The sequence below is a fragment of the Myotis brandtii genome, unplaced genomic scaffold (genome assembly GCF_000412655.1).
Source record: "Myotis brandtii unplaced genomic scaffold, ASM41265v1 scaffold165, whole genome shotgun sequence".
NCBI lineage: Eukaryota > Metazoa > Chordata > Mammalia > Chiroptera > Vespertilionidae > Myotis > Myotis brandtii.
In genome coordinates this window covers 9,935,644-9,951,265 of record NW_005356042.1, presented here as the reverse complement: position 1 = coordinate 9,951,265, position 15,622 = coordinate 9,935,644, and the positions used below count along the sequence as shown (strand labels likewise).

General features: G+C 41.2%; 1 protein-coding gene and 1 long non-coding RNA gene across 4 annotated transcripts in view; both read right to left on the bottom strand.

Moving 5' to 3' along the window:
• Window positions 1–4,966, bottom strand: part of LOC102262238 — a 51,408-nt gene extending 46,442 nt beyond the window's left edge. The window contains exons 1-2 of the long non-coding RNA XR_313373.1: window positions 4,809–4,966; window positions 1,896–2,016 (exon numbers count right to left, since the gene is read on the bottom strand). This is a non-coding gene — a long non-coding RNA (uncharacterized LOC102262238). The remainder of the gene's footprint in view (window positions 1–1,895; window positions 2,017–4,808) is intronic.
• Window positions 4,967–8,703: 3,737 nt separating this feature from the next.
• Window positions 8,704–15,622, bottom strand: part of SDR42E1 (short chain dehydrogenase/reductase family 42E, member 1) — a 28,404-nt gene continuing 21,485 nt past the window's right edge. For all 3 annotated transcript variants that reach the window (XM_005862578.2, XM_005862577.2, XM_014536720.1), the window contains exon 4: window positions 8,704–11,740. In XM_005862578.2, the coding sequence (XP_005862640.1) occupies window positions 10,630–11,740 (1,111 nt within the window). In that variant the 3' untranslated portion in view covers window positions 8,704–10,629. The remainder of the gene's footprint in view (window positions 11,741–15,622) is intronic.

Here is a 15,622-nt window from a genome sequence, read left to right as displayed (position 1 = left end):
GAGATATCAAGTAGGAGTAACATGTTCTCAAAAAATTAGGGTTGGCACGCAGAAGAATTTTGAGTCAGAGATTTTGCTGGTTTTGGTACGCACTCACAAAAAGGTTGCTTACCCCTGTCCTAGAGGTTATTAGTGCTAACATTTCATATTCCTTACTTTAAATAAGTTGAATTTTAATATGTTAACACCGACATGTGTACACATACATACACACACCAGCCCCACCCCACACACATTCTAATGGTAAAATAATGCTTTGTTTCTTTTATATAACTTAAGAGTTTGTGCAGCCAAAGTCACTATGTACAGTTACATGTTTTTAGCAACAAATAAATAAGATAGTTTATTTTTCATTGCAAATGCAGTTTGGGTGATGTTTGGCCTTGAATACTGTCATGCTAAAACCATGAAGCCACCTCAGACATGGTAGTCAAGAGTTTGGTGTCTGAATTCAATGGACCTGGCTCAAATCCAAGCTTTGCCACTTCCTAGCAGAGTGACTCTGGATGATCTTGAGCAAGATTCTCCACTTCCCTAAACCTCCATTTCTTCACATGTAAACTGGAAATACATATACATACTTCTTAAAGTCATTGAGAGAACTATATGAGCTTACGAAATAGCCTTGCACATAGTACACAAACACAACAAATAGTTACAATTAAATCTTAATGATCATCTTTGAGTAATTTAGCCAAGGAGGGTTAATATCGATCATTATCCCAATGTTGAGCAGATCTAGAAGCAAACTCTCAGTGGCAGTTACTTGACCACACTCAGTGGGGATGTTGCAGTTGCCCCAGCAACACAGCAAATCATTCCTCTAAAGCTGGGGAGCATTTCAGGACACTAGGAATGGTTAGGAGCACAAGATGACTCATCCTCGTAACAATTTAAAAATATAAGGGTGGCAGCCTCGCTTTCTCCTTCAGCACCGTTGGTGGTGGCAAGACCCCAAAATAAAGGGGAATGTAGGGCTGAAACCAAAGAAGCGGGGCCAGCAGCAGGTCGGGTGGCATAGGCCAGTGGTCGGCAAACTGCGGCTCCAAAGAAGCGGGACCAGCAGCAGGTCGGGTGGCATAGGCCAGTGGTCGGCAAACTGCGGCTCGCAAGCCACATGCGGCTCTTTGGCCTCTTGAGTGTGGCCACGAAGTTTCAATCGCACTGTACATGCGCGCCCGCACGTGGTATTTTGTGGGAGAGCCACACTCAAGGGGCCGCAGTTTGCCGACCACTGGCCTAGGCAGTCAGTGTGGCTTCCACCTATGTAACTGGGGGGCACCCATGCACCCGCAGCCTCAGTCTGGAGAGAATTCAAGATGACCAATGAGCAATCTCTTCCCCAAAAGGACAAGATGAGTTGATTTTAAGATGGAAATGCCATGAAGCATATCACAAGCTTTGGAGGGCAAGTGCACAGATCTGAACTCTAGTGACATAGCTGGCTTAAGGGAGCTGGAAGAAAAACAAAAGCAACAGCAGCCAGAGTCTGCACGCAGGTCAAACATGCTTGCAATTCGACTAGCAACCAAGGAGCAAATGATGGAGTGCACTCCTCAAATCCAGTTCCTCCAGCAAGTCCTGCCGCCCAATGCTAAGATCCACAATGACAGACCCAGCGATCAACTCATTTTTCCTAAAAAATGAAAGTTGAACTGGAACAGACTGAAGACAAACTGGAACAAGCCCCAAATGAACTGAGTGCCTGGAAGTTTACACCGGATAGGCAGACAAATCACACTCCTCAGCCAAGACTTCCCTGACAGTCCCATACGAGAAAGCAGTTGTAGACAGCCAAGTACTCGTTTCCACAACAAGACTCAGATTTTTTGAGCCAAAAAAAAAAAGCCACATTCTTATACTATCCTGTTTGTAATAGTTAATGTAACACTTACCTGATGAGCCTTGTGCTTCTTCAGTTTTTTGCTCTTCCGCTTCCCCTTGCTTCAGAGGCCTGATGGCGTCGGACTATTCCAAAGAAGTGGCCACCTCTGAAAAAGTCCCCTTCTAGAACACCTGGACAATGGAGAAATGTTTCAGTGTCTTCAGAGAGTTTGGAGGAATGATAACCTGGAGAATTAAAATCATGAATTGAACATGTAAAATTCCAATAAAATGTAAAAATAGGATATGCATTGCTCTTAACCTTGGGCACAGTGACTTACAGTCTATATCAGTTGTTCCAATAAGACTGGATTTCATGATTAAATTTCTGGGTCAGAACTCAAATGAAGTGACTTATGTCTTTAAAGGGTTTGTTTGCTAAGAAAACGTAATAGTTATGAGAGAATCAAATCATAGATGTCAGTACCAGTAGTTTATATATTTAACCATTTAGTTCACTTAAATGAGCCTTAAATCAATGTGGTTTTAATCAATTGTTCTTTGAATGGTTGTTAATACTGTAGATAATCTTGAGGATTATCTACAAACATGAAGGAGTGATATCAAATTTCAGGTGTAAACTGTTTGAAGCATTATAAACATTCAATTCAAAACTAGATTGTATAAGGATATTGACTATGATAAGACTCACTGTGTTATTTTCTTAGTAGTGAAATTTATTAAATCCCCATTCCATTCAGCAAGCTCATGTTGAAAGAGCACTGTTGTTGGTGTTAATGGGGGAATGTGTTCCTTCATTGTATTGGGACCTCTTGTATCGCACTCTTGATATTAAATTAAATGTACCTCCCCCTGGCTAGTGTGGCTTAGTTGGTTGGAGGGGCATCCCTTACACCAAAAGAGGGTGGGTTCCATCCATGGTTGGAACAATTGCATTGCGGCAACCAATAGATGTTTCTCTATCTTTTTCTCTCCCTTCCTCTCGCTCTTTAAAAAAAATAAATTAAAAAGAGACATTAAAAAATAAATTGCATGTGCCTTGAAGAAAAATTTAAATATATATTGGTAAAGAAGTATTTTATTTTTAGATCTGTAATAGACAACCCTGGGTGACTGGGGGAAAAGACACTTAGAATATTTGCCAGGATTAAAATCCTCCATATTAGTAATGCAGAATTTAAAAATTATTTTACCTCAACCAGCTCTGTTAAAATAAACATTACAAATTACTGCAGATGAACCCCTTGTTGGCTGAAAGACATTTTCCCAGGTCACTTTTCTATGATAATTTCTTTGTAGTAAGCTAGATTTTGCCTCAGTCACAATTATTTGAGTTCAATGACAAAGGTATCTTTCCTGGGGCATGAGACCTAAATACAGAAGGGTAACATTATATGAGTGTGTCCAGCTTAGAGATGCTGGGGTCTCACCGATTCCATTTCAGGTAAGAATGGCTATTTGGTGTTAAAAGATCAGGTGACCAGGCCCGGCTGGATGGGTTCCAACAGGAACCCTTTGACCAAAGGAAGCAGGTTGCAGGCAGGTGAAGAAGTCAGTGCTGAGATGTGGCACTGTTTGTCAGTCAACAAACAATTGGGCCTGCAGAAAGGAGGAGGAGGGAGGTCCTTTTGGGGGTCCCATCTCCTCATTCTTTCATTCAGCGAAGGTATGTGGAACACCTGCTGTAGCAAAGCACTGGGAAGGGGAGAGCAATGGAGAACCCAGGAGCCTCTCACTTAGCATGTTGCAAAGGGAGCAAGTGTTTGGGATCTGGCAGCATTTCACCTCCTTGTTGGGAGATAAGAAACACCTGGAATGAGGAGTTCCAGCCCACACAGGCCTTCTGAATCAGAACAACCAGGGGAAGAATTTGGAGTATGTGTGTGTATATAGGGTGCCCCCCAAAAATGTATATACACTTTGAATAATTATTAATTCCAATGGGTTAAATCTGAAAAGAAAGAAACATCAATTGAGCTATCAGTTTTTAGTAGTGTATACATTTTTGGGGGACACTCTGTATTTTGTATTGTGGTAAAGTAGACATCAAGAGTTCTGAAATTGTTGGTTCTAATCATCTCCCCCGACACACACCTGCCACCAATTTACTGGCTGTTGTGGCTATAAGGACTGAACCTTAGGGTTTCCCACTCTGCTATTCTGAATGACATCACTTCTCTGGAGTCTATTTTTTAAATAAAAATTGTATATATTTGAGGTGGACACCATGATTATTTGATATACATGTAGAAAGTGAAATGCTTACTACAGTCAAGCTAATTAACATTTCTCCTCACATAGTTACTTCTTTTTTGATGAGAGCACCTGAAATAAATCTAGAGATCTAATAAACCACATGATGATTGTAATTAATAACACTGTATTGAATACTGGCCTTTTTTTTTTTTAACTTGGGCCTCCATTGTTCTTATTTTCAGGTAAGGCTTGGAAGTCACAACCTTAAAGTAAGGGGTAACTGGGAAATCAGTCAGAATCTCAGATAAAACCAACTGGCTGATCAATGTACTCAGTCAATCAGCAAGCACTTATTGGGCAAATAAGTTCTGCGTTCTCTGGATATAGAAGTTTACAAAGCACATAGTCCCTGCCCTCACCGGACGCCAAAATTCTGGGGTACAAATCACTTTGTCAAAGTTTCTTACCATAGAACAGGAGACTTTGAACTAAACTGCTTAAAGGTGGGTCCAGCCCAACTATACATGATTCTAGAAAAGGAAATCAGTCGGATTCTGGAGGAAGAACGCCAGCAAACGTTCGGTTCCCCAGGGGCTAAAAGTGAGCTCCTCTGTAAGGAAGGGGGCACACACTTAGAAAACCACAGAGTATGGTCACCCGTGTCCAGGAGTGGACTGTGGAGACTCTATGGGGGGGGGGGGGGGGGGGGGGGGGGGGAGCCAATTCTAAAGACTTTAAAGCAGAAAAGAAAATGTTCTGAGACTCACGTGATGGGGTGATCCAGGATGAAGTTAGCCTTGGGCTCGCCTGGGTGGCAGAGCCCCAATGATGTTTTCAAGGCCCCGTTTTCTCTGAGTTTCCTGGTGTCCTTGACTCGCAGCTGCAGCCAGGAACCCAAACAACATTATCAGAGCTCCGTTTCTCTTTGGGGCAGGAGAGTCCAGGGCAGCCCCAAAGCCTAGCCTCCTGATGAAGCAGCCACTGCATAGAGAGTTTCTCCAAACCACACCGGAGAAAAGTTGAGAAGAGCTCGTGGATTGGCCCACCTTGTCCCAATGCTTGCCGTCAAAACTTATGGCAGGCTTCTGATTGGCCAGGCCTTGCAATTGGTGGTCAGCCCTATGGAAGGGCTAGGAATGGGTTTCTCGCATAAAAAAGGGAATGGGGTATCATTCTCTAAAGCAGTGGTTCTCAACCTTCCTAATGCCGAGACCCTTTAATACAGCTTCTCATGTTGTGGTGACCCCTAATTTCATTGTTACAAATTGAACATAATTAAAGCGTAGTGATTAATCACAAAAACAATATGTAATTATATATGTGTTACTAATGTTGTGGCCCCACGCCATAACAAAGAAACAGAATTTCTGGAGGATGAGACCCAGAAATCAGGATTTTAAAAAGATTCCCAGTTGATTCTAATGTGCAGCCAAGGTTGAGAACCACTGCTCTAAAGTAAAGGGATGCTAGCAAACAGTGACAATTTTAATAAGACAGGAACTACTAGTGTTGGCTGCCAAGGCCAGCAAACAAGGGGGCCAGGCCATTAGCCCTAGGGTTCACAGCTGGGTCGTACTGAGAGTTGAATTCTACAGGCTATTTCTAACCTGCTGTAAGGCTCCCTGAACTGGTAGGGATTTGGAAAGGAACAGAAAGCAGGGGACACCCCTACAATTGTTAATAAACTTATTGAAACTATGACAAAGCAGTATTGGCTTTCTCATAATTACCATGTTAGGTGATTAAGGAAAATAAAACCTTTTCTTGAAAAGAATCCCTGGCCTATGCTGCAGGCTTGAGAAATACTATAGCCTCGGTAATATGATGCCAGCATTAGTCATTTGGCCTCCAGACATGAATAGTTTTTGCATTACCGTTGGGTTCCACTACAGGGCTCTTTTGTCCAATGTGATCTTCCAACAGGCTAATGGATAATTGGCCACCTACTCCTTGGAAGTGTCACCTTGGTGGCAGTGCTGGGTGGCTTATGCCCAGGTATCTTGCAGTGCCTCACATGCACAAGTGTGAACACTGTTCCCTAGTTTTATGCATTTGGGGGATTCAATCAAAGATTGAGGGAAGGTGAGTGCAGCTGGGAACCCTAGAACTAATGGAATTCATTATCTCCTGACCTTAGGAAGGGAGTTACCTTTCAGGTAATAAATTGAGTTCTTTCAAGTGGTCAGTTTGCAGCTGAGATTTGGAGTGAGCACAAATAACTTTCCACATTCCTCCCCCTTCTCTAAATATCTCTCAGCATTTAAAAGCTCCACCGTATCACATACTGAATGACCTCACGTATTTACTAGATCTTATCTAGTGTTGATTTAGTTTACAAACAATCATAATAGATTGGCTATTTTTCCCAGTCTTCAACAGATTAGAAAGAGTAAATTATGTATATGTGCCAAAAGGGGAAAAATAGCATTCATTTAAGAAATACTTATTGAACTCCTGTTTTGTGCTAAACACTAGGGATACAGTAGTAAGCAAGACAATGGTCCTGACCTCATGGAACTTACAAACATTAGACAAATAATTACAAACTATTACAGTTGTGATAAAAACTACAGAAGATAAGCAGGGTGCTATAAGAGCTTGTAGCAGGACCAGACCTAACTTGTTGCAATCATGGAAGGCCTCTGGAAGAAGAGACTTTAGCTGAGGCATGAAATAAACATTATGCAGTCAAAAAAAGAGTGGGGGCATGAGGGAGGAACTTGGAACTCACAAACCTACAGAAAGGATGCAGTGAGGGCAGAGAAGTATGGTGTGAGACGAGTATGGAGCAGTAGGTAGGAGCCAGATCAGACAAGGCCTTTTGGGTCACAATAAAGATATTCAACCTGCACCATGGAGTTTTGAGCAGGGAAGTAACAGATTTACTTCTTTTTTTTTTTTTTTTTTTTTTTTTTTTTTTTTTTTTTAGATTTACATCTTTATAGCATCCCTTTGCCTGGCATATGAAGAATGGATTGAAGGGAGGGAAGAATGGATGTAGGTGGAAGAGAAAGGAGGTTATTGTTGGAGTATAGGGGAGAGAGATGACACCTGTCTACGGGGCAGTTTTGAGCATGAGCAGAAGGTAGAATCAATGGGCTTAAAGATGGGTTAAGTGTGCCAAGTTAACGGGAGGCAGGGATCAAGACTACCCCTGATTTCTGGCATGAGAAATTCAATAGATAATGGTGACATTTACCAGGGAAAGCAAGCCTGTAAGAATTTGGAGGGATTGTGAATTCCATTTTGGATACTGACTGAAAGGTACATATGAAATGCCCAGGTGCAGATGCAGAGGTAGGTGGATAGATGGGTCTGGCGCTCAGAAGAATGGTCTGGGCTGGAACTATAAAGTTAGAACTATATATTTAGAATAGAGATAGAAATTAAAGTCAGGGATTTGGACAAGATCACTTAGGGAAAAATTATTAGTATTGAATTAAAAGAGGACCTAGCTCTGAACACTAAAGAAATCTACCATTTTAAATGGGAGTGGAGGAGAAAAGAAAACTGGTGAGATGCAGGTGTGGTAGCAGACTCCAATGATCCCCATCTTCTGGTATTCATGTCCTTGTGTGATCTCCTCCCACATGGAGTTGAGCTAATGTAACCTATGTAGCTAATATATTGTAGAAATGACGGTGCATGGCCAAGGTTATGGGCATAAAACCTTTGAGACCTCAGAGAGACATGTAGTGGTGCCTCCGAGAGTTGTACTGACAATAAGAATATTAAGGAGCAGAAACCCAAAACAGAGGACTTATCTCAAAGAAATTTGTGGACATAGCTTTTTTATATTGGAGTCAACTGCAAATAAGACTCAGGGGGAAACAGTGTTCAAAATAATTTTATTCACAGTAACACTACCACGTTGAAGTGAAAGAGATTCAGCATAAAATCTAAAGAGGCTTTTGGACCCCCTCCACCCCTAATTTCTCCTGGGTGGAAGCAAAATGAGAAAACTATGTAGCTGTAAATATGGAGTACCTTTCATAGAAAAGGATGACTCAGAGGGTGGCGCCAGAGCCCAGACTCTAAGGTGGCCCTCAACGTTCCCCATCTTCTGCTATTTACACCACTGGGTAATTCCCTCCCACACTGAATAGTATTGATCTATGTAAGCAGTGACTGGGGAGTGACTGTGTGTGATTTTTCAGGGTTAAGTCACGAAAGATATTGCGGCTCCTACATTGCTCTCTTGGATTATCTGCTCTGAGGGAAACCAGTTGCCATGTCATGAGGACATTCAAGCAATCTTATAAAGATGCCCACATGGTGTGGAACTGAGGTTTCCTGCCAACAGTCACGTGGATGGACCATTCTGGAAGTGGATTCTCTAGGTCTAGTCAATCTTGCAGATGACTGCAGTGCCAGCCAACACCATGAGATTACCCTCATGAGAGATTCTGAGCAAGAGTTGGCATACCCAAATACCGGACCCATAGAAACTAGGAGGCACTGTTTATTGCTTTAAGATGATATGTCTTAGGGTAATTTATTATGTAGCAAGAGAACATTAATACAAGGAGAAAGACCAGAAGAGTGTGAGTTCATGGAAAGTAAATAAACTATGTTTCAAGGATAGAGTAGATAACTATGTCAAATATGTGAAATGGCCAAATGTCTCATACCTGGATGACAATAAAGTCCACATATCAATCCTGAATTTCATTTAGATTTATTGAGTGTGGGAACAAAAACAAAAACATTTTAAAAACAAGTGAAGCCCCACTAAGCTCAATATACTTGGCTTGAGAAAACTGAGAAGTATCTATCAATCTTTTGAAAGACTTCATTAAAAACATGCTTTGAAAGTCTGTGATACCTCTCAATGGCAATGAACAAATGTTTTACTGTACTTATCTGGTCTATCAGTGACCTTCTCATATGGACACGCCATGTCATTACCAGACTGTAAGACTGTGAAGGGCAGAGAAACCTGCTTCATAGCACCTAGAGTGTTAGATATTCTGTAGGTGCTCATGCAAGTTACCCCGGGACTAAAAAGCAAAAGCATCTTATAAGATTCCAAAAATATTTCACCAAAAACAACCATTACTACCACACTTATGTTACAATTTATACAGTAAAAGTATTTTCACCACATCTTATTTTATGTTCACAACAAACCCTATGTGATGGGCAGGTGGGTTTATAGAAAGATGGTTATAAACTTGATTATAAATGATCATACATCATTCCCATTTCCCAAGTGAGGGAACTAAGGCATAAGAGGCTTCGGTTACTTGGTTAAGACCACATAAAATATTTATAATTGCAGGCCTTCTGGTATGAGGTTGAACACTTTATCCAAAACATCCAGGCAGCATTCACCAGGAACTGTTTATCTAGCATTCTCCTTCTACAAATACTCTCAGGACAACTCTAACATTATTTTCCACAGCAATCTATAATGTTTTATAATATTTTAATACTGTCCTTTCTGTAGCTGGAACAATGGAATGGGTAAGATGCTCTGTCTTCTTTCCACTGTGGTTCCTATGTGATGGTGCAACTTGAGTATCTTCCAAGGCAGTCCTCATGGGTGGACAGACAATGCCGCCATTGTTCAAAACATTCCTCATTGGAAATTGCCTTCAGAGAATCAGAATTCTCCCCAGTAAGAAAACCAATCTATTAGTTTACAGTTGTGCTTTGTTTTTAATTATAAATGGCGTCATTAGCTTGCTCATCTTCCTTAATCATCGGATTTTTAGCTGTTTCCTAAACTTCAACCTGTTCTCAGAGACTAAAAGATCACAAACAGTGAGTATATTCAAACACATTTGTTACAGACTCTGAGGGCATTCCAGAAAGATTAGTAGCAACAACACCTTTGCAACAGAATACCTGAGTAAGAAAACCCTCATAAGGAATGTATAGTAACAATATTAAAAATAATGGCTTAACTTTGTTGAGTGGAACTTTACATCCTGCGTCTAATTTAATCCTCAAAAGAATCTTATGAGGTGAGATAAAAGTCTATTAGTTTAAACATCAAACATTAGCACATGGTCACACAGCTGTAATATGCTTATATCACAACAGGCAAAGACTAATTCCCAAAACATATGCTATGAATAGCTAATGCCTCCCCTACAACACCCACCATCTCCCCAGAGCGTTGGTCTGTAGGGATCTGGCCCAATTTGGTGTTTTTCATACATCTTAAGCCTGTTAGCAGTTTGTCATTCCTGTATCAGCGTGTGTTTTAGTCCCTTTTAAGTAGAATCATAGTGTATGGAATGAAAATAAGTACATTTTTGGCTTCTGACAAATTCAGGTAAGGCATTTCTAATCTAACTAAGTTTAGCTCCATGGCTCCAAAATGACTACTACTGCATCTATCTAAAGAGGGAGGACACACACACACACAAAAACAATTTTCAAATTTATCTGCCTCTTTTTTCTCCCATCAGGATTAGTACAAGGAGATAAGAAATTAAAACTTAATCCAATAATCTATCCTTAAGTAGCAATTTGAAGAGCCAAAATTTGGCACCAGATATCTATACCGATTAAGAAGTCCTCTTTCTTTGTGAAACCATCTCAGCAAGTGTGGTCAGCTCCTTATTCTTAACTCACCCTTCACAGTGAAAAACCCACAAAGGACAGCCATGTAGAAACTGCTACAACCAAGAGTAAGACCAACAGCCCAACCCAAATAAGACACTCAGAGTCATGACTCCCAGGACTTCTGCCATGACCACGGGCTTTAAACCATTCTACTATTTCCTGGAGGTCAAATGGCTGAGGCTCATAACCTAGCTCCTTCTTGGCCTTCTCTAGGCTAAAGTAATGTGTGATGCCAGTTTTATTAACTTCTGTGCGGGTGAGGAAGGGCTGGAAGTTGTAGAGTTGCCCCAAAACAAAGTAGGCCATCTCTGATAGGAAAGCAAAACAGTAGATGAGGTTCAAGGGTAGGCGAATGGATGGGAATGAGTAGCCCAGGCCCTCAACCAAAGGCCGGAAGAACTCAAAGTTGTTTACGGGTATGCCATCTGAGATGAAGTAGGGCTTCCCAGAGGCAATGTAGCCCTTGTTAGCTTTCAGGGCCTCTGAGGCCAGAATGTGAGCCTGCACCAAGTTATCCACGTGGACAAATTCAACCAGGCTCTTGGGATCCCCGTACACAAACTTGAACAGACCCCTCTCAATATAGCTCACTATTCTAGGAAGGTGCCTTTGTTCTCCAGGCCCATATATGCCAGCTGGCCTCAGAGCACAAGTTCTTAAGACACCATTGCTTTTATCCAGGGATGTACCATTGGCTTCTAGCACCTTCTTCTCTGCAATAGATTTGGTCCGAGAGTAGTGATCAGGATGGAGGTGAAGAGGTACGTAAGGGAGAGATTCATCTCCATTTTTGATAACTTGACCTCCAAACACAACATTGAAAGTGCTAGTGTAAACTAATCTTGGCACCCCTCTCCTCCAGCAAGCCTGGAGGATGTTGTCTGTGCCCCCCACATTGACTTCTTCGATCAGCTTTCGATTTAGCTGCTCCCGCCCTGACATACCATAAGAGGCAATATGGAACACACAAGTTATGTCCACATCCTGGAAGGCTTTCTCTATATCAGAGAGGTGGCGGATGTCTCCGCGTATAAACGTGATTCCTTCTGGAATGGTATGAGCAGGGCTGCTGATATCTAACAGAATCACATGGACTCCCTTCTGGTTCAGAGCACAGCCCAGGCTGAAATAATAAAGAGTAAAAATTAGATCAAATCACTTATTAAGCTATGCCTAGGAAAAGAATGTAAAATAATTTACCAAGACTTCTTGACTCAACCTGAATCCCACACCTTACATGTTCACTGGGGCAAGTCTTACACAAATATTAAAAAATTGAGAATACTCACATCTACTTAAATTATAATGAGTTGGTGGCATCTACATGCTACGTCCCTGCCCCCACCCTTCCGTGTTCTAGGACCTACCATCCATTCTTGGGAATATTTATGAATGAAAACTAAAAGAACTGCTATTATTAAAAAAATTTTTTAAATTTATTTTTAGAGAGAGAGGGAGAATGGAAAGAGAGATAGAAACATTGATGAGAGAAAAACATTGATCAGCTGCCTCCTGCGTGCCCCCTACTGGGGATCAAGCCTGAAACCCAGGTATGTGCCCTGACCAGCAATGGAGCCAGCCACCTTTTGGTGCATAAGTTGACACTCAACCACTGAGAAATACCAGCCAGGCAAGAATTGCCATTATTTAAAATTGTTTAGTGATGTGAATATCTCCCTTCCACAATTTAATGGCTTTATAAAGAATTTTTCTTGACAAAATGGACAATATATGGATGACAGTGCTTAGAGGATTCCAAACTGACAGCAGAGTAAGTGGAAGCTACATTGACACTCTCCCAGGACCAAACTGAAAATACAACTACTAGTAAAATACAGAAAAAACACCCTGACAAACCAACTGAAGACTAGCTGGACAGAACCTTATAACCAAGGACAGAGAGTGGAGACCTCATAGAGACTGGTAGTAAGTGCAGAGGCATGAAAGAACTAGACTAGTTCCCACAGACAGCAGCTGAAGTTCCGGGGGTGCGGGGGGGAAGATTATCTCAGCTGTGGGGGGATTCCCACTGAGAACTCTGGGGTCTAAACCCCAAGCTGGGCTCCCCAGCCCAGAGCCCCAGAACTGAGAAAGGTGCCCACATAACATCTGGCTGTGAAAAGTAGCTGGGTTGCTGTCTGCCACAGAGAGATGGCTGAAAATGCAGGCACCCTCTTAAAGGGCCAATGCACTAAATATCATGTGCAGCCACTCACCTTGGGCTCTGGCAGAGTGGATTGGAGCTGTGTGAGCAGAAGCCAGGACTGGGGGCTCTGGGGCTGGAGCTTGGAGGGCAGCCACCCTGGTTTCCCGTGCTGAGTCATTCCCTCATGCTGTGGAGGACATCTTTCTCCAGTGGACCTTTGCTATCCAGGAGGTTTTCACCTGGGGGGAAGGAAGTTACCCCACCCTATTGGAAGACCTCTCACCCCACATTGTGGTCGATAGCCTGAGGCTAATCAAGACTGAGGGTCAATGGGATTGCAGGCAGAGGTGGGTCTCTGGAGGCTTTGAGTATTTGCCTGACCTAATCCCAGGCCAAGGGATATGAAAAGCAGACTCTGATGCACATCTTGGTCCTTTTCAAAGGGACCCAGCCCCAGCAGAGAGAGCCACCAGCTGTGGATTGCTGATACCTCCAAACAGGGTATTCAGGGCCAGTCACAAACAGCATCTGACATTGTCCTGCCCTAGAGATTGAGAGTCATAGCAAATCTATCTAATACACAGACACAAACCCAAACAGGAAGCCCAAATGGGGAGACAAAAGAACAAGCCCCAAATGAAAGAATGAGAGAATTCTCCAGAAGAAGAGCTAAATGAAATGAAGATAAGAAATTTCTCAGACATAGAGTTAAGAATAATAATGGCAAAGATGCTCAAGAGCATGAGAAAAGATATAGTAAGTATGAAGAATGACATAGCACTAACAAAGAACACAGTGGAAGGAATACACAGCAGAGTAGGGGAAGCCGTGGATCAGGTCAGTGAATTAGAAGACTGGGTAGAAAAAAATCACTCAACCAGAGAACCAAAAAGAAAAAAACAGTAGGACGGCTTAAGGGAGCTGTGGGACAACATGAAATGTAACAATATTCACATAATAGGTATACCAGAAAGGGAAGAAAGGGAGCAAGGGATAGAGAAGGTGTTTGAAGAAATAATGGTAGGAAACTTCCCTAACCTGTGAAGCAAAAAGTCACACAAATTCAGGAGGCACAGAGAGTCCCAAACAATAAGACCCCAAACAGGTCCAGGCCCAGGCCCAAACAAATCATAATTAAAATGCCAAAAATTAAAGACAAAGAGAGAATCTTAAAGACAGCAAGAGAAAAGCAATTTGTTGCCTAAAAGGAGCTCCCATAAGGCTGTCAAATGATTTCTCAACAGAATTCTACAGGTCAGAAGGGAATGGCATGAAGTATTCAAGGTAATGAAAAGCAAGGATCTTAAACCAAGATTACTATATCCAGCAAGGCTAGTAATAGATGGTGAAATAAAGAGCTTCCCAGATTAAAAAAAAAAGGCTAAAGGACTTTATTACCATTAAACCAGCACTGCAAGAAATACTAAAGGGACTGCTGTAATGAGAAGAAGAAATAGAGAGACAGAGAAACATAGGCATAAATAATTAAAAGGCAATAAATAAGTACCTATCAATAATAATCTTAAATGTAAAAGGATTAAATGCTCCAATCAAAAGACATAGGGTAGCTGAATGAATACGACAACATGACCCAATTATATGCTGTCTACAAGAGACTCACCTCAGAACAAAAGACTCATACAGGATAAGAGTGAAGGGATGAAAAAAAAATTTTCAGACAAATGGAAACGAAAAAAAAAAAAAAAAGCTAGGGTGGCAATATTCATAGACTTCAAAATGAAGGCCATCACAAGAGACAGTAAAGGTCACTACATAATACTAAAGGGATCAATCAAACAAGTGGATATAACCCTGGTAAACATATATGCACCCAATATAGGAGCACCTAAATATATAAAAGAACTTCCAGAGGACTTTAAAGGAGAGATCGACAGGAATACAGTCATTGTAGGAGACTTTGACACCTCACTGACTTAACTGGATATATCCTCCAGATAAAAAATTAACAAGGAAACATATATTCTAAATGGCACACTGGATCAAATGAGTTTAATTGACATTTAGAGAACATTTCACCCCAAAGATGCATAATATACATTCTTCTCAAGTGTACATGGGACATTCTCAAGATAGACTACATGTTAGGACACAAAACAAGTCTCTACAAGTTCAAGAAGATTGAAATCATATCAAGCATCTTCTCAGATCACAATGGAATGAAATTAGAAATCAAATATAGTAAAAACACTCAAAAACATTCAAACACATGGAAGCTAAATAGCATGTTATTAAACAATGAATGTGTTACCAATGAAATCAAGAAAGAAATCAAAAACTTACCAAAAACAAATCAAAATGAACACACAACAACCCAAAATCTATCGGACACAACGAAAGCAGTCCTGAGAGGGAAGTTCATAGCACTACCGGCCTACCTCAAAAATAAGAAAAGTTAATAATAAACTATTTAACCCTACAATTTAAAGAATTAGAAAGAAAACAACAAGATGATAATAACAAAAATTAGAGCAGAAATAAATGACATAGAGACCAAAGAAATAATACAAGAGATCAATGAAACCAAGAGCTGGTTCTTTGAAAAGATAAACAAAATTGATGAACTGTTAGCCAGACTCATCAAGAAACAAAGAGAGAGGATCCAAGTAAATAAAATCAGAAACAGAAATGGGTAATTAACAACTGACACTACAGAAATGCAAAGGATTTTAAAAAATACTATGAACCACTATATGCCAACAAGCTGGACAATGTGGATAAAATCGACAAATTCTGCCCTAACTGGTTTGGCTCAGTGGATAGAGCATCGGCTGTGAACTGAAGGGTCCCGGGTTCGATTCCGGTCAAGGGCATGTACCTTGGTTGCAGGCACATCCCCAG